Genomic DNA, 23145 nt, shown 5'->3' with positions numbered 1-23145 from the left:
GATTCCTTTCTGACATCTTTATTTATGTTATGATCTGGAAACTTTTCACAGATATGAGATTTTCCCAAATCCTAGAAACAACTTTTATTTAGTACAAACTTGCCTTGAATACCTCTGAATGCCAAAATAAACTTTCCAAGTTTCTTCTTTTATTTATTTAACTCCCACACATAGATTGAAACCATAAAGTAAAATGTCAGGTTTTCACCTCTCATGTGATTACAATTCAAAAACAAACATTAAATTAACGAAAGACACAAAAATCAAAAACAAGATTCAGCAACCTGGTTGTTTAAGGGACAACATTGTTACTTGCTTTTTTCAAAGCACATTTTGATTCAGTTCCAGTATTCAGCCTTCTTTAGTCGGAGTCTATCAGGATCCGACTTTTACCTTTTTCACCCAACAGAAATGTCCAAATCTATCAGATTGTGAGGACATGTCTTGTCCAAGGCCTCTGCAGGAAACCCCACAGGTTTTTTCTTCCAAAGCTTTCATTTCCATTGCGGATTTGGATGTATGCTTGGATTCTCCGTGATGCTGAAAAATGAAACCTTACAGTGTATTAATGCGTCCTAAGCTAAGACAATTGTATTGTGCCGGAGACCCGCTGTGTCTGTTCACAAAGGGGCTCCTTCTCTCCGCCATGCCCCAAAGTCATCCAAATGCAGCAGCATGGGGAAAAACATTTGGTGTGGGGAGTTTTCAAAGGATGGTTTCATGTTCCACTCTATTTAAAAGGTGCACAAGCTACAGAGATATCAGAAATGTCAGAAAACGTCTGCCAGTTACTGAGCTAAAGATTTGAATGTACCCAAATTCTGTCCATGTCATCCAAAACTATTCTCATTAGTGGTTTTCAATCAGCTGTATTCAAATATGGACCTATAACTGGCATTTCTTTTATACGGGTTCTGCCCACATGGATGTAGACAAAGACACTATTTAGCTGTAAAGTCATGAGCAGTGTGTATATATATATATATACCGTTGTGGTGGATGTAGCAATACCAAGTGATTACAACATCAGGAAAAAGGAGCATGAGAAATTGGAGAAATACCAGGGCCTCAGGGAGGAACTGGAAAAGACCTGGAAGGTGAAGACCACTGTGGTGCCTGTGGTCATCGGGGCCCTCGGGGCAGTCACCCCCAAACTGGAGCAGTGGCTCAAACAGATCCCAGGAACAACATCAGACATCTCAGTCCAGAAATGTGCAGTTCTAGGCACAGCCAAGATTCTGCGCAGAACCCTCAAGCTCCCAGGCCTCTGGTAGAGGACCCGAGCTCAGAGGATGAACAGACCACCCGCGGAGGGTGAGAAGGGAATTTTTTAAAAAATTTTTTTACAGTTGTCAAATCTGTCTTTAAACCATAATTTTATTTAAAGAATTGTGCAATAAAAGTGCAAGAACCAGACTCCTGACATATAACATACATCTAATAAAGTAAAAATTACATATAGATTGATTACAAATAGCAACTAATGAGTAGTCTGACACTCATTAAAATAAATTGGGCTGAATATTCAGGTTTATTAGTAAAAATGTTTTTGTTGTTGTTTTACCTGTGTACAATTATCCCAATACAGCACAGTAGTAAAGAGTTAAGGAAGTTTCTGTTCATGCTCTGAACTACAATACATGAAGACATCAGAGCATCACACTGACAGGTGGGTTTACATGTTTGGTGGAGGAGTGGACAGCACTGAAGACCGAACCCACAGTGTAAAATTAGAGTAACTCTGAGTCATGAGAGACTTGCTCCCCCCTCACCACCCGTCCCGCTGTTGCTGCTGCTGCTTCCCCACACTCCTCCATCCAGCTGCCTCTGTCCATAAATGATCCCTGCCTAAAAATACTCTGCTGCTCTCACTGAGGAAAATCCCTGTGCTTTGACCTAACCTGAAAACACACAGAGACACATACTTACAAAGTGAACCTGGTCTGTTTCTCTCCTGTGGAAACTATGCTTCTGTAGTTTACAGTTTTCCCAGAAACATTAGGGGTGATGTTGCTCAGGAAGTGACTCGGTCACAGCTGTGACTTCAGATACAAATCAGGGACAGAATTTACCAATACAGGATTTTCACCCTTGTACACAGCAAAAAAAGATAGACTATGCAGAGTTGATTATGTGAAATAAGGCTACATAAGGCTGCAACAGTGATACAAAAAGTCAGGGTCAAAGTCTCCAGGTATCACAGGGACTTTGCATAGCCTGCTGCTGCATCAACATAAACTCATTTTGCATATTCTCTCTCTCGTTCTCTTCGTCTGTTAGACAGAAAAAGGGAGGGTTGGCTGAGTCAAGAGGAAGCAGATCTGTGTTACAACAACCCAGAGTTGAGTAAGCTGTGCTGCCTCCATGTGGATTATAGCCAAACAGGGGAAGACAAGCTGTCAATGAGAACTCCTGCAGTTGTTTAGTTGGGACTTTTTAAAGCCTCAGAGGGGAGTCAGTTTCTCTTTTGCCGCTCCTTCCTGTTGTCGTCGTTTTTACGCCAGGTTATATCTTGTGAGGTGCGCGTGCAGTTCGAGGTGTTGCAAATGAGCGCAAGTCGCAGCTTGTGCGAGTTTCATCAGCGGCGGATGAAGAGGAGGCAAACCCTCTTCTGAGGAACAGAACTAGCCGATAAAAGTTGGATTATTCAACTCTCCCTGGGTGTAAACTTTAACCTTACCAACAGCGGCGATGACTTCGGTCTGGAAACGACTCCAGCGAGTCGGTAAAAAGGCTTCAAAGTTCCAGTTTATCGCTTCTTATCAGGAACTTGTCTTGGAGTGCACGAAGAAATGGTGAGTAACGTCGGTTTGTCTGCGATATGTCAACGTTTCTTTTACTGTTTGACTTGAAAACATTCTTCACGGGAGCTGTTTGTGTGTGTTATTAGCTGTAATAAGGCTCCGTTATTGCCATGATCAGCCTCATGTTGTGGGTCTTTCCGCTAAACGGAGACAGCTGACGGCGCCCCGCCCGCAGGCTGAAGCTAGTGGTCGTCGGTTCGATCCCCGACGCCGCCTTTGACAGATATCTTTGTGACACTTAACAGAAGGTCATTACGTTTCTTTATCTTTAAAGGCAAAAGTCCGGCACGCCTACATGTGTTATTGATCTCAGGAATGCGGTTAGGAAACACTTTAAGTTCGTTTGTTGGTGACTCTATTTAGACATATAAACACACCAACAAACTGTTGGGCAAAAACAGCGTTTCTGCACATTTCAGCGAACTAAATCTAAGCCTTTTTAAGACCTTCTCAAAGTCAGTGTGAATTATATTTTAGAACAATGTGAATTATTCAAGATAATTTAATTTAATTTACTTATTGTAGCTATAGCTTATATTTAAGTTTTTATTTTCTTTCGATGAAGAATATAGGGCAATCATGAGTGTTGGGGTTTTCCCCTTCAGCTTGACTGTTTTTGTGGGCTTTTTATAATTTTGAAGACCTGATCTTGGGTTAAACAGGAACCTACAAGGACTTGATTTATTTAGTCCAATAAGGTTGGGCTTTTTTGGCCCGGATTACTGGGCAAGGTTTTTAACCCAAAATATACATAAAATGATTAATAGCAACTTACACCTAAGGGCACTTTAAATGTTAAATGTTCTGACTGTACAGTTATCACATTCTCTATGTAGACCAGTCTAAATGGTTAGCACAACTACCAAATGAACCAATCACATCGTGGCAACTCGATACATTAAAGTATGCAGAGTGGTGAAGATGACATGCTGGAGTTCAGGATGGTGCAAATCTTCATGGATATACAGTTAACTGATCTGCTACAGATTCACACTCTCTGGTGAATGATTCCCACACCTTGTTGAATCAATACTATGAATTATTAAGGCAGTGCTCAAAGCAAATGTGGAGCTGACTTATGAATACTTCACCATCAGAATCACAACTGACCCAAAGTGTCCAATTTATCTAACAGGCATAATTTCCAGAAAGTTGTATTACCCACACATGGAGGTTTGGTTATTCTTTCTTTGAAGTTTAGTCAGCAAAGATCAGGTCATCTAGTTGAAAATGATGGGCCTGAGAGGAAGAAGGCCCATTCTAGTCTTTTCTCTTAACTCAACAGTCTCTGTTGTATTTTTATGTAGATCTTAGTCATAAATACTTATATTTCAACAACTTAAACCCAGCGTTTGGGTTTAAGAAATAATCTAGCAGTTTTTAGCCTATAGGCTAAACCTGCATAATATTAATCTGGATAGGATTTTCAGTCTAAATTATCTGCTAAATAATTTTTCTCCTGCTATTTTAATGTGGAAATATATTTTATTTCAAAGCTCTTTGTATTTCCCCACTGGGGAAATTTCCTGCTATACAAAGCATTTGGCAGCTGAGTCACAAAGAACTAATTGACTCTTAACATAAACAGCCAATTGCATTAATCACAGCAGTAAGTTTAAAACTTCTTGTGTAAAGTGTTGGGTTAAGAATTTTTACCCTTTGTCCAGATGTCCTGTTTTAAAAGCATATCTTTTGAAACAGGAACTGGAGTAATGTAATTATTATAATTATTATGTAAGCGGCATGATAGCTCTCTGAAATGAAACTCAATATCGCAGTCCCTGAAGATTTGACAAAAGCAGTGAGAAAACAGGATGAGGGATTATTAAGAGATAATGACACATAAAAAATTGGGAAGTTTTTGTTGTTATTGGTACAATTGTTGAGTAGCAATAAAATACTCAATTATATAAATTATATTAATTGTAGATTAAAGCAATAAGAGAGAAATTCCAAGTAAGAAAAAGAAAAGATAAAGAAAAAACCGACAGCTTATCCAAAACACTGTGTGATTTGTACTTTAAACCGTACAAAGGTTTTGAACACCTCAAACATCACATTGTTTATCAGGTGCAGGAAGTGATACCATGGGCCACGTGGAGGATTAGATATTCCTTTTAATATGCAGTAATATGAAGGCATGCACCTACTTTTTGAATGTTACTTTGCTCTGAAAGCCACACAATGCTATTTATTTTTCAGTTCAGATGATTTACAGCCAATACTCCACTGTCTCATGTCTTTGTAAAGAGATTCTGGAGGTCAAAAACAGAAAGAGGAGACAGTGAGAAAACAAATCATAACTGATTGCAGCATTGGTCTGTATGCGGTGAATGTACAAATAAGCACCTTACTCCCTAGAAAGTCACAGGAATAACATGACTTAAAGCAGGTTTTTTTTTACTTCCTCCAAAGAAATCTGTCTAATCATTTCCTGTAGGTTTAAAATTTACTAGAGATAGGGCAACCAACCAGCAAAGTTTTTAAGAAACACAATAAAGACACCAACGTTGTTGTTTTGAACAGCCTTGTACTAATAACATGTTACTAACTTTAATTCCACCTCTATTGTCTGTAAAACCTCAGCCTAAGCTATCTATCATTACCCACAAGCTCTGCACTTACTTAATGATTTTGCATCTTTCATTTTCATGTCATAACTCATGACAGTCCTCTTTATTTCCTCCAAATCTGCCTCATCTCCTCCAGCCATCATCCCCGCTGTGTGCCCCCCAGGCTATTTCTGAAGCCAACGCCGACCCACTAACACACATACCACATAAACACATGTGCACACAAAGCACTGTTGGCTTAGCTTAAACACTCGCATACAAGACAGCATTGAGAGTCACAGAGCCATGGATGGAAACATATGGGTTTTATATAATTTGACTGAGTTTCCAATGAGTTTTAAAGAGTTTTATGAAAAATTATTTGTGTATTATACAATTAGATATCTGCAGGAAGACTATTGGGGGTTCCATCTTCCTGTAAGAAGACATACTTCTCAGTCTGGTCATGTGACTCTGCCGTTTCCGTTTTCACTTCCTGTACTAAAGAGAGCACATGAAGTGATGCTACCAACACACACGTGTACAAGAATGCACCCCCTGTTCAGTCTAATAACAGATGAGCAGCTGCTTGGGTTATAAATACTGATAGACAAATTGGACATGTCACCATTCACTCCTGCAAAATCACACTCTCATACAACCAGCACTGGCTTTTCTTGGTCGCAGTGGCAGTATTATTCAGCAGTGACAGTCATAAGACTTTGTGTTGGACCCCGTGGCATCGCATTTAGGCATAAAGTCCACTTTGTTCAGATGGTCTGAGATCTAATTTAAAAATGTTCCAAGTTCCATGTGAAAACCTTTTCCACATCCCCTTTTCTAGTCTCGTTCACTCTATCTTTCAAGCAGAGTGTTTACTAGGTATAATTATTGAGTTACAACGTTAGGCAAGGTCTGATTTCTGTTTTGGTGTGTTTGTGTGTTTCTAAAGGCAACCGGACAAGCTGAGAGTGGTTTGGACCAGGAGGAACAGACGCATGTGCTCTAAGGTAAAGCTGAGATGACAAAACACAACAGACTGTGTGTGTGTCATCAGGGGGATTCTCCTTTTGAGATCACACACAAAAGCCTTCCCTTAACCTGCAACAGTAACATCATTTTAAACAAATGAAAACCTAACTTGGCATTAGTTGATTTTCTGTCATTTTAACATCCCTCAGTATTTAAAATAAAAAAATATATGCATTTGTTCAGTCTGGTTTCTAGAAGAATTTGCTGATACATAGCAAAACTTTGTATTTGTCAAAACTAAGAGGAAAATTCCAGCTTTGTCTATGTGTCGACATTGAATTAAAACCCCTAAACAGACATGCTAGAAAATAGCAAAGTTCAAGTTTGACGCAGCCTCACTTCCTCCAGAAAAAAAGTTGTTTATTTTGACTCCATTCTCCATGATGCATGAGGATTGTTTTCAGTAAAGATGCAGATAATCCTGTATGTTGGGGAGGTCTCTGTTTAGACCGCCTCTATGATAGGACCAGAAATATGAAAATATGAGAGAGAATTTTAACCAAACTATTTAGGAAAGACATTTTTGCAAATAACATAGAAGCCAATCAAATTGGAAACTTGTTCAGTTTTGCATTTGTATGTGATAGAATAAAGTCTCTTACTTACTAAGTAAGTTTTTACCTTTTGAGTTTACTAGTCTTTCATCTTTTTTTGAACTTTGACTTCTGAGCTTCTGTCCTGCAATAGTTATAAACATTTGAAAGATTTTCATCAAGTTAAGATACCTCGATCTAAATCAAATGTAACTGTAACTTCCATGATGTTCATGAGACAAAGTGATGAATTGGCTGTAGGTACTATAGCCTGATGCTCTGGCACATATCTGTGCTAAAGCCTGACAAATTAATGGCAACGGCAGAGACTGCCAGCTCCTACTTGCCAGCTCCTACTTGCCATTTAAGGGACTGCAGGGGATTTTGATGCAGAAACATTGCTGGCTGAGGAGAGTCACAGTTATTAGACATCTCCTCTCCTTGCTTGGGCATCAAGAAATGTGACTTGTGCTGTTAGATTTGCTACATCTGGAGAAAAAATAGTACCTCATAATTATTTAAAGAGTGCATTTGTTAATGTTAACTTTTTATTGTGCAGCTCCACAGTTGGCAGCCTGGGATAAAGAACCCCTACAGGGGAACGGTGATATGGCCTGTTCCAGAAAATATCGACATCTCCGTTACGTTGTTCAAGGTATCACATTTCAAACACTCTGAGAGGTGATCCAGGAAAATGTCTATCTGTTTAATTTTTTTTTTTACCATCTACAAACTGTTTACAGTATCTCTGTGCACTTTACACTCTCTAAAGTTTAACTCTACTTACTGTAAATTGCCTAGTCTTGCTATCTTTAATCTTACATTCCTTTTAGATAAAGTTCTGGTTTTGCATATAATTTACCTAACAACCAAAATGCAAAGATACTGAAGTGGAAGGAAACCATCATTAGTGTGCTTGAGTTCCTCCACCTCATTTTGTCTGCCTCAAAGTAAGCTAATAGGATGGACGTGTTAGATAAATGAATAATGTCTAAAAAAGACTGAAGACATGAAGTTAATAATTTGAGTTGCACCTAGATTTAAAAAGTTGGCACGTCTGGAAGGGGCTTATGCATACCTAAATATAAAATTGTAGAAATAAAAGAAACAGAATCATTAAGTGTAGAGAATATTTCATTAAAAACTAATTTTCTTATCACTCCTTTAGGAACCTAACACAGACGAGTTTGAGGACAAGGAATGGACATTTGTGCTTGAGGGGGTAAGTATCACTACTGTTTAAGCTGCAAATTTACCCAAGTTCTTTTTACAGTGTAGTGTGCAAAAAGGTTTTGGTAACCTTTAACTTTTTTGTAATCATTTAAATAAATCTTTATTACTACTTCTTCAGGATTTCGAAGTAATTATTTATTTTTTATTTATTTTTCATGCAGTGTGTGCTTTAAAAAAGTGAATGACTAAAGTATTACTGCCTGGCTATTAAAGACATCTTATGTCTTTAAAACTGTTATTGAACAATCTTTGTGACAGGATTCTTTTCTGCAATAAATTAAATTCAATTTACAAAAAGTGAAATTAACCTAATTATTTAAGATTCTTCAAAGGGTTTTTGTAGATGGGAGGATCTCCAGTAGCAGCATGTATTACAGCACCTTTGGATACGCCTCTGACTGAAGACACTCTATAATAGTGTCATGAAGGGAATGCTGACGGTTGTCCATGATTTTTTTGATTTTATGTGAAATCTTTCTTTGCAAACTGAGTATCTACAGACACAAGGTGTGTTTATCAATTGACTTCTGACGTCTTTTTATGGATGAAGAACATTCCTTTTAAAATAGTGCATCACTAAACTCACAATATATACAAATCAGCCAAAGTCCAAAGTCAGGCTCCTTGAAAAGCCAAAGAAATTAAGGGATGAGTTCCAACTTTTGCTCAATAATCACATCAGCCTTAACAGATTAAACTTCTACTATAAAAATAAGCGGCAGATAAAATACTTTAAATTCAAAGATTGTTTCTACTGTTTATCCACAGGAGAACAAAGGTCACCGCAAGGTGCTAGCTTCTGCTGACATCAACCTGAAGCGCTTCGCCAGTCCCACGCCGACCCAGACTGACCTGACTCTGAAGCTGAAGCCACTGTCGGTCAAAGTGGTGGAGGCTGAACTCAAGTTGTCTCTGTCGTGTGTCTTCATTCGAGAAGGAAAAGCTACGTAAGTTGTTTGAATTACTTTACTGTCTTCAACTGTATAGAAGTCTGAAAAAATGTATCTTCTGATGGAGTAGCCAGTCTTTGACTGAAATTCCACATTTCTTACTTAATTTTTTTACAAGGATCAAACATAAAAAGAGGCCCCATGTTCTCTCTTAGTCTTTCTTTGCATCAGCTTACCTCACGTACTTTCTATAGGATTTCAGTTTGGAAACAGAGATAGCCATAGGAGAAGGTGGATTTTCTGTCTGGTGAAGCAGTTCTGTATTGATGTGGACACATGTTTTGGGACAATATTGTCCAGAAAGCCCTGATGACCCTTTTAGTTTTCTAGCAGATGCCACCAGATGTTTGCTTTTAAACTCTTAAACTCACATTACATAGTTCCAGTTAATGTCCCTGAAGCGCTTAGCAAACTGCACTTGTTTGGGTTTATGATTGTAGGACAGAAAAAGTCATTTTGATGGCATATTTGTCTAAGAAGTAGTTCTCTGAGGGAGATGTTGCAATATTTTAATCTCCAAATATCAATGCCTGTGTATCTTATTTGGATGTATGTGCTCTTGTCTTTCCTATTTTGAGGAGGAGCAAGGTGAAATTGGCCTTAAATGTCTAATTTTAATTTCTCTGACACTCTACAGAAATGCTTGAGTTAGTTTATCTTAATGGTTGGAGTGTCAACAGCTGTATGTTGGATTTTTTTTTATCCTACAAAATAAACATGAGTCACTTTTTACCCTAATACTTGCATTGCATGATTCTTTGATGGTTTCTTCTGATTTTTAATTAAGTTAGTAGGAATAAAATACATATTTTGGGGTCAAATGCATCACATATTTGATGATTCATTGCCTGAGTGATGTTGCCTACCCATCTGTAACAGTGGTGTAATACAGGTTTGTTACTGTTTCTCAGTGATGAAGACATGCAGAGTCTTGCCAGCCTCATGAGTGTCAAACCTACTGATATTGGCAACCTGGATGACTTCAATGAGAGCGATGAGGAGGAGGACCGGAAGTCTGTCACTGCCACAGGTAAGTAGAACGTTTTCTTGATTTTATTCATTTCCTATCATCACGCCAACCTTCCCCGTTATTCTACCCTGTTTTTCTGACTCCTTCTCTGCTGGACTCTTTCCATTAATGGCTCCTGCAGTTGCTCCACACTCACTAACTCGTCCAAACCGTCCCGCTCCCCTTCCTCCTGACACCCGAACATCCACTGGAGTCACTTTGCCAGCGTCAGGTAGCTCCATCTTGTCTTTTCTGTCACTATTTTTCCTTGCCTGTGAAGAGGAGGTGTGGATGGAAACACTGTCTGTCTGTCTGTCTGCATCAGCTGTTAAAGCACTCAGATTGTCTCGCAGTATTTCACACAGTCCTGTCACTCGCCCTGCTGCTGAAACCCACATACTTCTCACTTAAACACTAAACACATCAGACTCCAGCCGTCACTGTTCTGAAGCACATCTGCTAGGATGAACAGTTTTAGCTGCGGGACATATAAAAACAGCTCTGTCAGCCTTTGCCAATGTGAAACCTCAGTACTGAGATCTTAAAACCTTTTAGAAATGCAGGAAAATGTCCTCTGTCAATTCCTGTTCAGTATTCGCCAATAAAAAAAATTTCAGTTGATCAAAAATTATTTGTGGAAAATCTAACAATTCTTAAAAGTATTGTGAAGCTTAAATATCTAGGTATGATGCTACCTGACACATTATTGGCTGACATTTGCAAAGCAGTGAATCCAAGAGCGTCATTCATTTTTCTTGGCACTGATTGGCTGTAGTCCAAGGAAAGACTATCGACGTTAGATTTTGCGGTAGTACTAAGATGTGCGTATCGAGGCAAATAAAGGTATATTTTCTGTTTCAACTATTAAAATGGACAGTTATATGCATTTTTAGTTTTGGTCCCTAAACCCCAACAAATACCAGGGGTTCACCTTAAAATATCATTGAATGCTTCAAGAGATTTCCAATGTTATTTAGCTCTTACTTTTGTATTCGATACAGTTACTATTGGATCAGATTTATCAGGAAGCATGCTTAGTTTCAGCAGGGGTTCTTTATTTTGTTTTGCTTTAAGACATGTGATTCACATGACTGTGTCACCACTGACAGTCATATGATCCTATCATTGTTTCATTATTTATTGTCAGTCACAACCCTCTTTGTCTTTTTCATAGTTTCTCTTTTTCCACACCCCATCTTTCATCACTGTTTTTTCCGTCTATTAATCCAGCCGGTGGGCATGATGTTGATCCCTCCACTTCCGTTCTTCATTCTCGCCCTCCTCTGCCAAATGCTCCACGTCCCTCTCCCCGGCGTTCCCGACATCTGTTCTCAGCTGCTCCTGTCCAATCAGACATCCAACCTGCACCTGGCCCCTCCCCTCAGCCTTCGCCCAGGTCTAAGCGGACGAAAATAGCCAGCACTGCCCTTTCAGACGCTGCTGTGTGTGACTCTGTAACTAGTCCTCCTGAAACGCAGGCCACAGAAAAGCCTCCCCCAGTTCAGAGTGCCTCATCTGCCTCTTTGCTCCCTGAAAATTCAGCAACATCCAAATCTTCCTGTAATACGTCTCCAGCTTTTGCAGAAACCTCTTCCCTTCTGACCTCAAATACACCCCCAGCTCCGTCTTCAGAGCTTCTCAAGCTTCCCCATTCTTTATCACCATCACCTAAAACAGCAATAACATCCTCATCCATGTCTTCTCCAACCACATCTGTCATTGTATCCACTGCCGTGACCCATAAGCCAATCTCAGCAGCCTGCCAGCTTCCTGCTCCCAAATTTACCTCCCTCCAAAATCCCCCTCTGCCCCACGAGAATCAGTCTGTTCAGCCTCCTGTCACATGGACCCTCTCTCAGCCCCCTTCGCTGCCCAGAATCTTCCAGGCAGGCTCAGGTAAAGCTAACAGGAAGCAGGCTGGCATACACACTGATCTAGTTTCCAGTGCAAATATCTTACTATACTTGAAATAAGACAAAACTAACTTACAAGTAACTTATCAGCAAGAAAGAAGAGCCTGTTTTGAGTGAATTATTCCTTAATTTTGATGAAAACGTTGTGTTTCTATTGGCAAATAATTTAACTTATAATAAGACATTTTTCCCATGTTATAAGTGAAATAATCTGCCTATGGAACTAGTACTTTTTCATTAATATTAAGAAATTATTTACTTAAAACAAGCTCCTATTTCTTGCCAGAAAGTTACTTATAAGTTAGTTTTGTCTTATTTCAAGTGTAGTAAGATATTTGCACTAGAAACTAGACCAAAATTACTTGGTAAGATTTTGTGTTTTTGCAGTGCAGGCATGCCTCATATTCTCAGCTGCATGTTTTTATTAGTGTGGTGGTCTTGTGAAATGCTTTTAACTAGTGGGGTGGGTTTGTTTGTGGACTATGCATGATGATTGATAAAATATTGTTAAGTTTAATATTTTAATGTTTTATCGGTCCATGGAGTGGATGCACCTACTTGAACTCATCTTTTTCATTTTCAGTCAAAATTCAAACCTCTGACTCATTTTTGTGACTTGTGGCTAAGCCTGTCACGATACCATAAGGATGCATTTGTATTTTATTTTTTAAGGCTGGAATAATTTAAAAGTAAAAGAAAACTAATATTTGATTTCAAATGTATGTTAGATTCAAATATATTCATACATCCTCTCATATTTAATGCCCTTTGAAAAGTTGCAGAGAAATGGAAAACTATGCAGCTGTTAACGAGCCTCTAACTGGACATTTGTCCACTCTTCTTTACAAAATAAATACTTGAAAACAGTTCCATGTCTTGGAACTGCATTGCTTTTAAGCATACAGTGGTGGACAAATGTTAAATTAGTTTGAAGCTGCAGTCGATTATGCAGCTTAATGTAAACCTAAATGACATACTTTTACTTTCAGGTAAAGTTTTTTTTTTTTTTGGCAATGCACATTTATCACTGGTATAAATATTAGAAGGTAAATATGCATATCTTTAGCCTATTTACAAACTTGTGCACCAAATTAATTTTTGTTGTTGTAATTCAATTGAGTTGCTTATTGTTTGACCTTTCACCCCAAACAAACAAACAGCTCCGATGCATCCAGGCCTAAAACAATGGCTTTCGTCCCCATGTCTGCGAACTTTAAGCACCAACACATCTATACACTCCAACTCAAAACCAGTAACACAAAAGTCCATCTTCTGAAGTCTTCTACAGTCTAAACAAACAACAAACAAAGTAGAAAACATTACATAAAGGCTGCAAATGAATAGAAAACAAATGGAAATTTTAACGAAGCCAGTGAGATAGAAAACTACAGACTTTAATTATTCACTAAGTCAAATAAACATTAAAGAGCCATAAGACATGTGTAATTCAGAGAAAGCCAAACAGGAACCAAATAAGGTCAAACAAATGTGTATGAATGACAGGAATAAAATATGAGGTTCAGCAAACATAAACTGCACAGTGAAGTGGAAACAAGCAGAAGGAAAATAGGCAGAGTTTATACAGGAGGAAGTACGAATTAATAAGAGTTCCTGTTGTTGCTGTAACCTGAGCAGAGTGACTGAGCTGCTTGAATCCTCTCTAAAGTGCAGTTTAAAATAAATAGGTGCATAAAAGACATTCAAGAATCCACATGTCTACATATCCGCATATTGAAAAAGAACATGAGTCAGATTAGATCCTATTTTCTAACTAAGGTTAATTATGAAAGGTATTAATTACAGTAGATTTTATTTATGGGTATATGTAAAAAAAAAATAGAAAATTCTGTATCCTTTTCATTTCACTTTAAATCTGAGCTACTTTGTCTTAGTCTGCTATGGAAATCCAAATAAAATACACCGTTTGTATCTCAAAGGGGTTGTAATATTTTTATTTTTTGCACTGTAATGATAAAGATCCCTTTAGCTGATATAAAAATGCAGCAAACACTGTAATTTTTTGAACAGTATCTAAACTTTGAGAACCACCATAAGCAGAGCTTTAAACCTGTCCAGACTAGTAGATTTTAAATGAGAGGTTTGGTTGCAGCTTTTGATTTGTTTTCCTAACCTTAGGTTACAAAATCAGCAGAGGAAAAACTAAAGAAGAATGTAGAAGAGCTCTTCATCTTGACTGAGTTTACTGTGTAATGTTCTACCTTTTTAGAGGATTTGGGTTTCATTAAGCCAGGCAGCAGAAGGAAACTAAGGCTGCATTATTCCTACTTCTGAACACAACCTCTTGGAGATCAGACCATTGCAAACTTAATGAAAAAGTAGAACAAGTTTTCACTACATCTGAGAAAAGCAAAGGTTTCATCTGTGGTTTCTAAACTGCATGTTTGTTTTCCATCCATTTTCTTTTTTGCTTTTTGTCTTAAGTTTCTGATTTATCTTTTCCTGACTGCTCCTCTTTCTGCTGTCCTTTAAGCTCCTACAGTGCACCAGCAGCGCCCCCAAGAGTTTCAGATCGTAGATGATTCTGCTTCAAGCTCTGGTGTGTCTTTTCTCTTTAATTGATGTACTGCTTATCCGGTTCATCCCTATAATATTTCATTTTTACTCTTGCCTTCGCTGCCATCTTCCCCCCTGCACATCAGGCCGTTCCCACTTTTTCAGACCCCAGGTTGTGAAATCCTTCGCACGCCCCACCTCTCCCTCTCCTTTATCCACCGATTCTTCTCCACTTTCATCATCGTCATCATCATCTCTCCCTAAATCTCCCCCCTCTGGCTCAGGTAACCATTGTGGTTGGTCTACCTCACTTCCAACATGTTTTCTACCCCCTTCTGCATCCTCCTCTGTTAGTTCTTCTGCATATGAGTTTTCTTTCTGTTTCCTCCTGTGTTTTCTATCTTTACTCTTTGTTTCTGTCAGTTACTCAGGGGCTTTGGCCTACATCAGACCCTGCTCCAGCCACTGGAAACATTTTCCCCGTCCCTCTGCTGACTAGTCCAGATCTCGATGCCCTCTGTGACCCAGAGACTCTAGCTCTTTCTGCCGCCCTTTTATCCTCCTCGACTTTTTTCTCCTCCTCTCTCACTTTTACTCATTCTTCACCTCCTTCTGCGCAAATCAGCTCTAGTCAGACAGGTACACCAGCTTTTTAATAAACCTGTCTCATGTATTTATTTGTTCGTATCGGCTTTGGGTAATTTGAAATCTTGTTTTTCTAACTCTTATGATTTTTTCCTTGATTTCTGTCTTTATAGGCTCATCAGTCTCTGTCCCTCTGGTAGCTAAAGAGACAACTGTAAGTCCAATGAGCCAAGACAAAACGTCTCCTACCAGTAAACAGACGGACACAAACAGAAGAACATTGGAAGAGCCAAAGCTGATTATCGCAGAGAGCAAAGCTGGAAAGACCAGGTGAGTTCAGAGCTTAATTTAGAGTCTTGCTTTGGTTCTTTTAGTCTGTCGGGTCAGAGGAAATTAATCTGTCAACAGTGAACAGATCTTAAAAAGAAAGTGGATAGAAATTGAAAATGATGCTGTATTCAGGCTGAAAGAAGAAAAAACTAGCCTTGGGGATCTATTTCAAATCGTCACATTTCGTTATGTTACAACCTCAGTTATTTAAAGTCATGCATAATTTATGGTTTTTAAACCTTTGACAAGCAACAAAAGCCTCAAAGCTTTTGGGATATCTCTACCTTTTTTTTATACACCTTACTTCAAAAGTTTCTTATTAGCAAAAGGCAAAAGTTAGGATAGACTGGACGCAGATCATCCACTGATTCTCACAGATTCCAGGTATTTCCCCTGCATTTCTTTTGGAAAAATCTAAATGGAATATTCTTTTCAGCAATTGATCTATTGTGCTACTTCCAGATTTGTGAGGTGCATAAATAATAGTTGCCCTGTCAACAGATTATTACACTCACACTGTGAATTATGGCTTCTTCAGTGTCGCCATAGACCTTGGAGAAATCTTTGTTGGACAACTTCAGGCCTGGTTAAAGTTCTTCTGAAGTTCATGCCTATAGATTTGTAGTTGGGCCTTTCTCTTCCATTTTTCAGAAAATGAATTGAAAAGTTCTTCAATATTGTTTTTCACCTAAACCTGCTTTAAACTTATCTTCTTCAATTCAAATGCAGGTGACATTTTTAGATTTTTGGGGGGGTAAAAACCTTTAAATATCGTGCATTGTTTTTCCTTTACCTCCCAATTATGTACTGCATTTTGTTGGTCTGCTACCAGAAATCCTAACACAATACATGCCTGTTTGTGGTTGTAATGTAACAAAATAAAAAAAAAGTTTAGAAATACATTAGCATGGTGCTCTCTCTGGAAAACGTGAGAGGGGTTGTTGTCTTTGGTAGGTTTTTGAATATGTATTTAACTTCCAATTTAATTAATTGCTTCAGCAAAGTATTGTACCTAGAGAATACATATATTGTATTAGGAAGTATTGATTTATCCTTCATGTTCTGTCCAGTGGTCCAGTCATACAAAAACTATTACTAAAAAACAATAATTGTGATGGAGTAATGTGATCTATTTAGACCATTTATAAAAATTCTCTTAAATACTTTTTAATGTGTTTTCTGCAATGCTATATAATTAATTGTTTAACAGAATTTCCTGAATCTCTGAAAAATATTGAAATTTTCATGGGCTCACGTTGTTAATAACACTATGCATGCTTTGTGACTCTAGAACCGTTTCTAGAACAGATTTTCCTTAAGCGGTTGTCAGTATTTAAATGATGATAAGTTGACTTGATTAATCATTAAGTTGGGAACAGACTGCATTTATGAAGCTTAAAACTAAGACAATACTTTCAGAGTGGAAAGGTTATTCAGTTATTTATTTCTTTAATCTTTTTTATCTGAAATGAAAGTAATCACAGAGCATTACACTCAAATTAAACTCCCTGCATGTAAAGTGATTTTTTTTTGTTGCATGCCAACTACTAATCTACTAACAGTGATGAAACATCATGATGGACAAATGCGACTGGATTCTCTCAGTTTCCCCATCATGACTGTGATGCCCTGCTTGGTTTGTTCTGCTCAGATCACATTTGACTCAATGTGTGCTGCTGGAGTTATTTTCACTGTGTGACTTTAATGTTTTACAACAATTATGCAGTATTTATTAGTTTTTATCTAGTGACAAGAAAATCTATACTTGATTTTTTATTTAAATAAGTTAAAACTCTGAAATTTGAAAATTGTGCAATTGCTTAAAAGTTTAGAAAAATATCACTTTTGTAATCCAGTAAGGAAAGTACTGTTAAATAAAAATATTAGGGTAAATAAATCGCATTTTCAGAAATGTGTATGTGCTACATATGTTTTAATATTATTTTATTTATTTGCATGTGGGATGGATTTGTCATGTGTGCAGTCACTGTCCCTGTTTTGAGTCTTCATGTTAAGAAAACCTTTTAATCAACTTAAAATTTTCTCATTAGCTGATGATAATATTCTATAATTCTTGAAAGGACAATGTGCAAACTCACTTTTTTACTCTATTGTGTAACTCCAAATGAAAACATGTTACAGTACATGGTTGCATACGACCAGCTGCGCTTCCAGAAAATGGGTGGTCAGAGGGAATCCATTGATAATATTTGCACACTAAAGGGCAGAGGCAGCCCTTATTGTTGCTGTACACTGCTGGTCAGCTGACTGAAAGCTACTTTACTTTTACATCACATAAAAAGAAAGAAAAATGTGGCTGTTTAGTAATATTTCTGGTTGTCAGTCATATGTGGAGGTTAAAGAAGCTCCATAATTGATTATGACTTTCTGTTTTAAAATTATAATTAGAAGGTATCTGTATTATTCAGCTGGTTTCAGGCTCTTTGATATAATAGCTCATGATGATTAAGCAGCAAATATGAGCTTGTTACAAGTGTTTCGCAATAAAAGGCAGAATAACAAAAAGGTGTAATATTCAAATAAGTATCGATTTGAATATCTGATGCATATTTTTTCCTTAAATATATGTATCAGATTCAAAATAAATATTACAATTATAACAGTTAATATGTTAATTACTTCAGAAACAGCATAAATTAATGTATATTTTTCAACAAAATGTACAAAAATAAAAGACATACTCCAAATAAATGAATAAATAAATGTTGTAACTCAATAAACCTTTACTGTATCCACATTCATATTCTTATAAAATATTCTTAACATAAGGCTGCAAAATGAATAGATTTAATGGGTCCCTTAAAAGCCCCATTGCTCTTTGGTGTGTTTTGACGAGGAGCAGAAGAAAGCGAAAAACATTTTCGTCTGATTCATTTTTTGTTTTGTGTATCGACTAAAGACGGCGTGACAAACATGTGGTGACAAGTTAGGACCGGATTTTTCTTGACAAGTTTTATCATCACTCATAAAGATCCAAACAGCCCCAAGCTAACCAACCTGAGTGATTCCTCTTGCTGATACAAATCAAGGCTTCTGAGAAATCTCTGCCTGCAGTTTCTCAATACCTCAGTTTGCTTTGTGTGCTTCTGGTTTTGGAGCTTCCGGGTTGCTAACAGCTGCACTTCACTTCCCGTTGCAAGAATCCTCCTCTTTCTCCCTGCATTTAAGATAACCAACAGCTCTGCAGCGTGTCCTCTTGCTCAGCCTTGTCTAATCACCTGTTGAGTCTGATTGCTTATATCTCTGTCCTCAGTCCTGCTCAGTCCTGCTCAGAGCTGATCATAGCCCCGCCGCCTCCCTGGCCCTTTTCCTGCACTGAGCGCTCCACCTCTGAGCAGCCCTCCACCTCTGTCGTTGCTGCGTTTATCACACCTAAGCAGTCAGATGTTGAATCCACTGAATCGAAAAAACAAATCAGTGAGAGTGTTGTAAGTGATAAACTGTCCAGAAAAACACCTGAACGTGACTATGAGAACAAATCACTTAACCAGAAACAGAAATCAGGGGGATTGTTTCTGGAAGAGGACAACTCTAGGTGTGACACAATCAAAAGGTGTCCTGCAGGGTGAGTTTTTTCTTATTTTAACGACAAGATCAATGTCACAAACAGAGTGCTTTGCAAAAGCCATCACCGCTATTTAATTTGATCACATTATAAAAACAAACTTTACTGTGTTTTACTGGGGTTGCATGTGGAAAAAAAGTGCATGATTAAGAAGTGGAATGAAAAGGATACATGATTTTTCATATTTCTTTTTAACAAACAAAAATTTGAAAAGTGTGCCTTCGTATTCAGCCTCCTTTATGCCACCATAAAACCTGGAGGGGACACAATATCTGGAACACAGCAGCCCCATTTTAACTCATGGTGGTGGCAGCATCATGGTGTCATGGTGTTTTTTGGAGTTATTGGGAAGATGGATGGAGGTAAATGCAAGGCAATGCTGTAGGAAAACCTGTTCAGGCTGCAAATTACTTGAAACTATAGTGTGGAGGTTCACATTCCAACCAACTAAAACTAAAAACTATTAGATGATTAATTCATGAACTATTTTCCTGCCAGTGTTTTTGTGTTGCTCTATCACATGAAATCCCTATAAAATACTCTGAAGTTTGTGCTTGTAGCTTTGCAAAATGTGAAAAAGTCCCAGAGTGTGAATACTTTTGCAATGCACTTTAACACAGGACTTCAGAATGTGAAGTGATGCTGACAAAGAAAACCCAAAAGTTAAGCCTTTTTATTTATCTGTTCTGCAGTCTTGAAAGTAAAACAAATGAAAAGCCATCACTGACAGAACAGTTTGAGGGAGCAGCCGAGAAAGAGAAACAGTCAGAAATCCAAAAGAAAGAGGAGGAGAGGAGAAGGAAGGAGGAGGAAGAAAAAGAGATGCAACGGAAGCAGAAAGAGGAGGAGATGCGAAAGCATGAGGAAGAGAGGAAAAGGCTGCTGGAAGAGGAAAAGAGGAAGCTCCTGCAGGAGGAAGAGGATGCAAAGAGGGAGAGAGAGACGAGGAAACTCGAAGAGGCAAGATTGCTGAAAGAGAAGAGAGACAAACAGGAGAAAATGAAGGAGGAAGAGGAACAGAAGAAAAGAGAACAGGAGAGGAAGCTTCTGGAGTCAGAAGCAGAAAAACAAAATCTGAAGAGAGAGGAGGAGAAACAGCAAGAGAGAGAAAGGTTCATGAAGAAGATGAAGGAGGAGGAGAAAATGAGGCTCTTGGAAGAGGAAAAGACGAGAAAGATTGAGGAAAGACTTTTGAAAGAGGCAAAAGAGAAGGAACAACAGAAAATAAGAGAGGATGAAGAGAGGAAGAAACAAGAAGCGGAGAAAGGAAGATGTGAGGAGGAGGAAAGAAAGCAGAAAGAGGAGAAGAGACTGAGAGAGGCAGAGGAGAAGAGAAAGAAGGAGGAGGAAGACGAGAAAAGGAAGGCAGAAGAAAAAAAGAGGCTGGGTAATGAGAGCAAGAGAAGAGATGAAGAGGAGAAAAGAATTAAAGAAATGGAAGAGAGAAAAAAGAGAGAGGAAGAGAGAAGAGTCAAAGAAGCAGAGGAGAAAAGAAAAAAAGAAGAGGAAGAAAAAGAGAGACTTTTCAGAGAAGAGATAGAAACGATGGAGAGGAAGAAGAAGGAGGAAGAGGAGAAAAGGTGTGAAGAGGAAGATAGGAAGAAAGAGAGGCAGAGAGAGAAGGAAAAGATGCAGAAGGAGGCAGAAGAGAGAAAGAAGAGAGAAGAAGAGAAGCAGAGAAAGCTACAAGCGGAGCAAAGGAGGCTGGAAGCAGAAAAGAAAATGAAAGAAGAGAAAGAAGAGGAAGAAAAGAAAAAGAAAGAAGAGGAAAAGAAGAAGCTTTTGCAGCAGAAGGAGGAGATAGAGATCAGAAAGAAAAAAGAGGAGGAGAAGACGAGAAGCCACCCACTCAGCATTCTGGAGGAAAACAAGTCAGATGAGGACAAGGAGAAGATGAAAACCGTTTCTCCACTTGGTTTCAATAAATCCCAAACGGATGTCAAAGGTGAAACACAAACTCAACCTCCTGCTCTACGGTTCCCTCCACTGGTGAAAAACGGCATTACAGCCAAACAGCTGCCTGAACAAATTTCCCTTCAGTCAGAAGAAAGAAAGAAACTGAGTGAACCGAACTCTGCTTTTGAAAAGCGGTAAGTTTCAGTAACGATGTGGACCAACTGGTGTTTGCTGCTTTGTGTGGTCTGCTTCTGTGCTTACAATAAAATCGAATGATTTTACTTGTAACATTAACTATCTTCGAAAATTAAATCTCTCACCTATTTTATTACTGAGCTGACTTGTTCCATTTTTATGACATTTCTTACATGTGGTGTTGTGCTCACTCTATGCAATGAACTCTGTGGTATGGGGTTGGAATGACTGATTCCTTTTATTAACTAAAAATAGGAATTAAGTTTTCTTTCTCTCTTTCTCTTCCAATCATCTGAACCCTAAATGCAACATAAAGACAAGATTTTCAGAACGAAAGAAACTCATCACCAGTAAATCATTTTTTAAAATGTAAAATATATAAGAATCATCTCACAGCCTCTGTGCCGCATTATATTTATACCACAGTGGAAAAGAAAAGTTCCTAGAGTCGAGAAGAAAGGGGGAAAAGTATATTGTAAATTAAAAAAAACAGCTTAACTTTGTTAATGGGATCAACATTTGGTAACCAAGTATGACATTTTTCCCCAATGAAAGAATGTTGTGTTTATTTCAATTTCTTCAACTTCTCCTTACAACTGTATTCAGTCATTCTACTTCTACTACCAAGCATCAAGTTCTGTTCTCAAACGTCTTTACATATCTGTGTGTTTGCTGTAATCTTTGCCATTTTTCTGCCTGTTTCTCTTTTGTTCTCTATTTTCTTATTTGGTTTCCTTCTTTTCCTTGCTTAAGCAGGAAGCAGCCCTCTGTAGTGGAATGCTCCCTGTCAAACTCTGATACCTCAGAAAAGAAAGAAACCACCTCGCTTCATTCACCATGTGATATTGAATCAGAGGAGCTGAATAAAATAATGACATTAGAGGTCTTGACGCTGGCACCGCCTCCACAGAGGTTGTCTGACGCAGAGACTCCTCTATGGAAAGTGTTAGAAGGGGGAAGTTGCAAAGATACAACTGTACAAATCTCTGCTGAGGAGGGTACAAAACCTTTATGCAGAGGGTAAGAACTGACAAGGGAACATCTTTGTGCTTTGTGCTTCTCTGCTTTATCCTCCCAGCCATGCTTTTGTTTGTTAATTGTGTGATACTTTGGTTTATAGATACTGTAGTTTAAAGGAAATATTAATGGTATTCATCTAGCTCTCTTTGTGTTGCAGTTCATCCTCTGGAGAATCTACCAAGTTGGAAACTTTGGTGACACAGCAGAACCAAACAACAGCAGCAGAAGATCCAGAGACACATTTAGAAACACCAAAACCAGTTCCAGAGGAAATTAAAGAGCCTGAGGGACCTTTTGTGCAACCAGTAGCCCTTTCTGAACCTTCCCCAAAACCAGTCAGAGAAAGGACAGATTTGTTGCCCCCAAAACCAAAACGAGAGCTGCAGCAGGAGAATGACATCCAGCCACCAGACAAATCACAGCTGGAAGGAGAAGACAAAGAGAAACCACCTAAAGCTGCTGATCAGGAGAACCTTGTGATCATTGAAGAGCCGCTTTGCCATGAAGAGAACAAACTGTGGGCAGCTATGGAGGAGACCACAGCCGAGACGGAAGCACAAAGAGGGACGGGAAGTACTGAGAGTCCTGGAGTGAAGGAGGAGGAAGAGGTTGTAGTAGGGGGGTGAGTCAGTGATGGTTTATAGCATTCAGATGCAAACCTGCACTTACTAACATCGCTCCACTGTGCTGCCGCCTAACAACAGCGAGTTACTGAAGCTCTTCTTTCCGTACTACCTGTAGACATTCATAAGTGAAGGAATTTCATCTGCAAAGTAAAATAAGTGTGTATGTTTGTTTTTCTGTGTGTGTTAGCACCCATAAAGGTGCAGAGGATGATGTGTGTATTGCAGAAGAGCAGAAGGAGACATCTGCTGGCTTCATGTCAGCGATGTTTGGGGTGTTGCACCGAGGGTGAGTCTGCCTGCTGCTGCGGTCAGATTACCTGTTGAGGTGTGCCGTTTTGCAGACTGAAATAACAATAGTGACTGAATG

The 23145-nt window shown here is 38.5% G+C and overlaps 1 protein-coding gene across 16 annotated transcripts in view; it reads left to right on the top strand.

The window, feature by feature from the left end:
* The first annotated feature begins 2243 nt into the window (after positions 1-2243).
* Positions 2244-23145, top strand: part of LOC103475409 (uncharacterized) — a 30878-nt gene continuing 9976 nt past the window's right edge. Inside the window, exons 1-17 of one of the 16 annotated variants that reach the window (XM_081615185.1) lie at positions 2244-2795; positions 6309-6366; positions 7481-7576; positions 8090-8143; positions 8923-9101; positions 10016-10134; positions 10256-10345; positions 11344-12009; positions 14518-14583; positions 14687-14824; positions 14964-15179; positions 15299-15455; positions 18730-19041; positions 19734-21131; positions 21889-22152; positions 22310-22774; positions 22966-23064. In XM_081615185.1, the coding sequence (XP_081471311.1) occupies positions 2692-2795; positions 6309-6366; positions 7481-7576; positions 8090-8143; positions 8923-9101; positions 10016-10134; positions 10256-10345; positions 11344-12009; positions 14518-14583; positions 14687-14824; positions 14964-15179; positions 15299-15455; positions 18730-19041; positions 19734-21131; positions 21889-22152; positions 22310-22774; positions 22966-23064 (4481 nt within the window). In that variant the 5' untranslated portion in view covers positions 2244-2691. Of the gene's footprint in view, positions 2796-6308; positions 6367-7480; positions 7577-8089; positions 8144-8922; positions 9102-10015; positions 10135-10255; positions 10346-11343; positions 12010-14517; positions 14584-14686; positions 14825-14963; positions 15180-15298; positions 15456-18729; positions 19042-19733; positions 21132-21885; positions 22153-22309; positions 22775-22965; positions 23065-23145 lie in introns of all 16 variants that reach the window. The other 15 variants (XM_081615184.1, XM_081615191.1, XM_081615186.1 and 12 more) reach the window with 15 other exon arrangements.

The sequence above is a fragment of the Poecilia reticulata genome, chromosome 14 (assembly GCF_904066995.2).
Source record: "Poecilia reticulata chromosome 14, P_reticulata-male-v2, whole genome shotgun sequence".
Classification (NCBI taxonomy): domain Eukaryota; kingdom Metazoa; phylum Chordata; class Actinopteri; order Cyprinodontiformes; family Poeciliidae; genus Poecilia; species Poecilia reticulata.
Note: the sequence above shows the minus strand (reverse complement) of the source record. Positions and strands in the feature narration are given on the sequence as shown.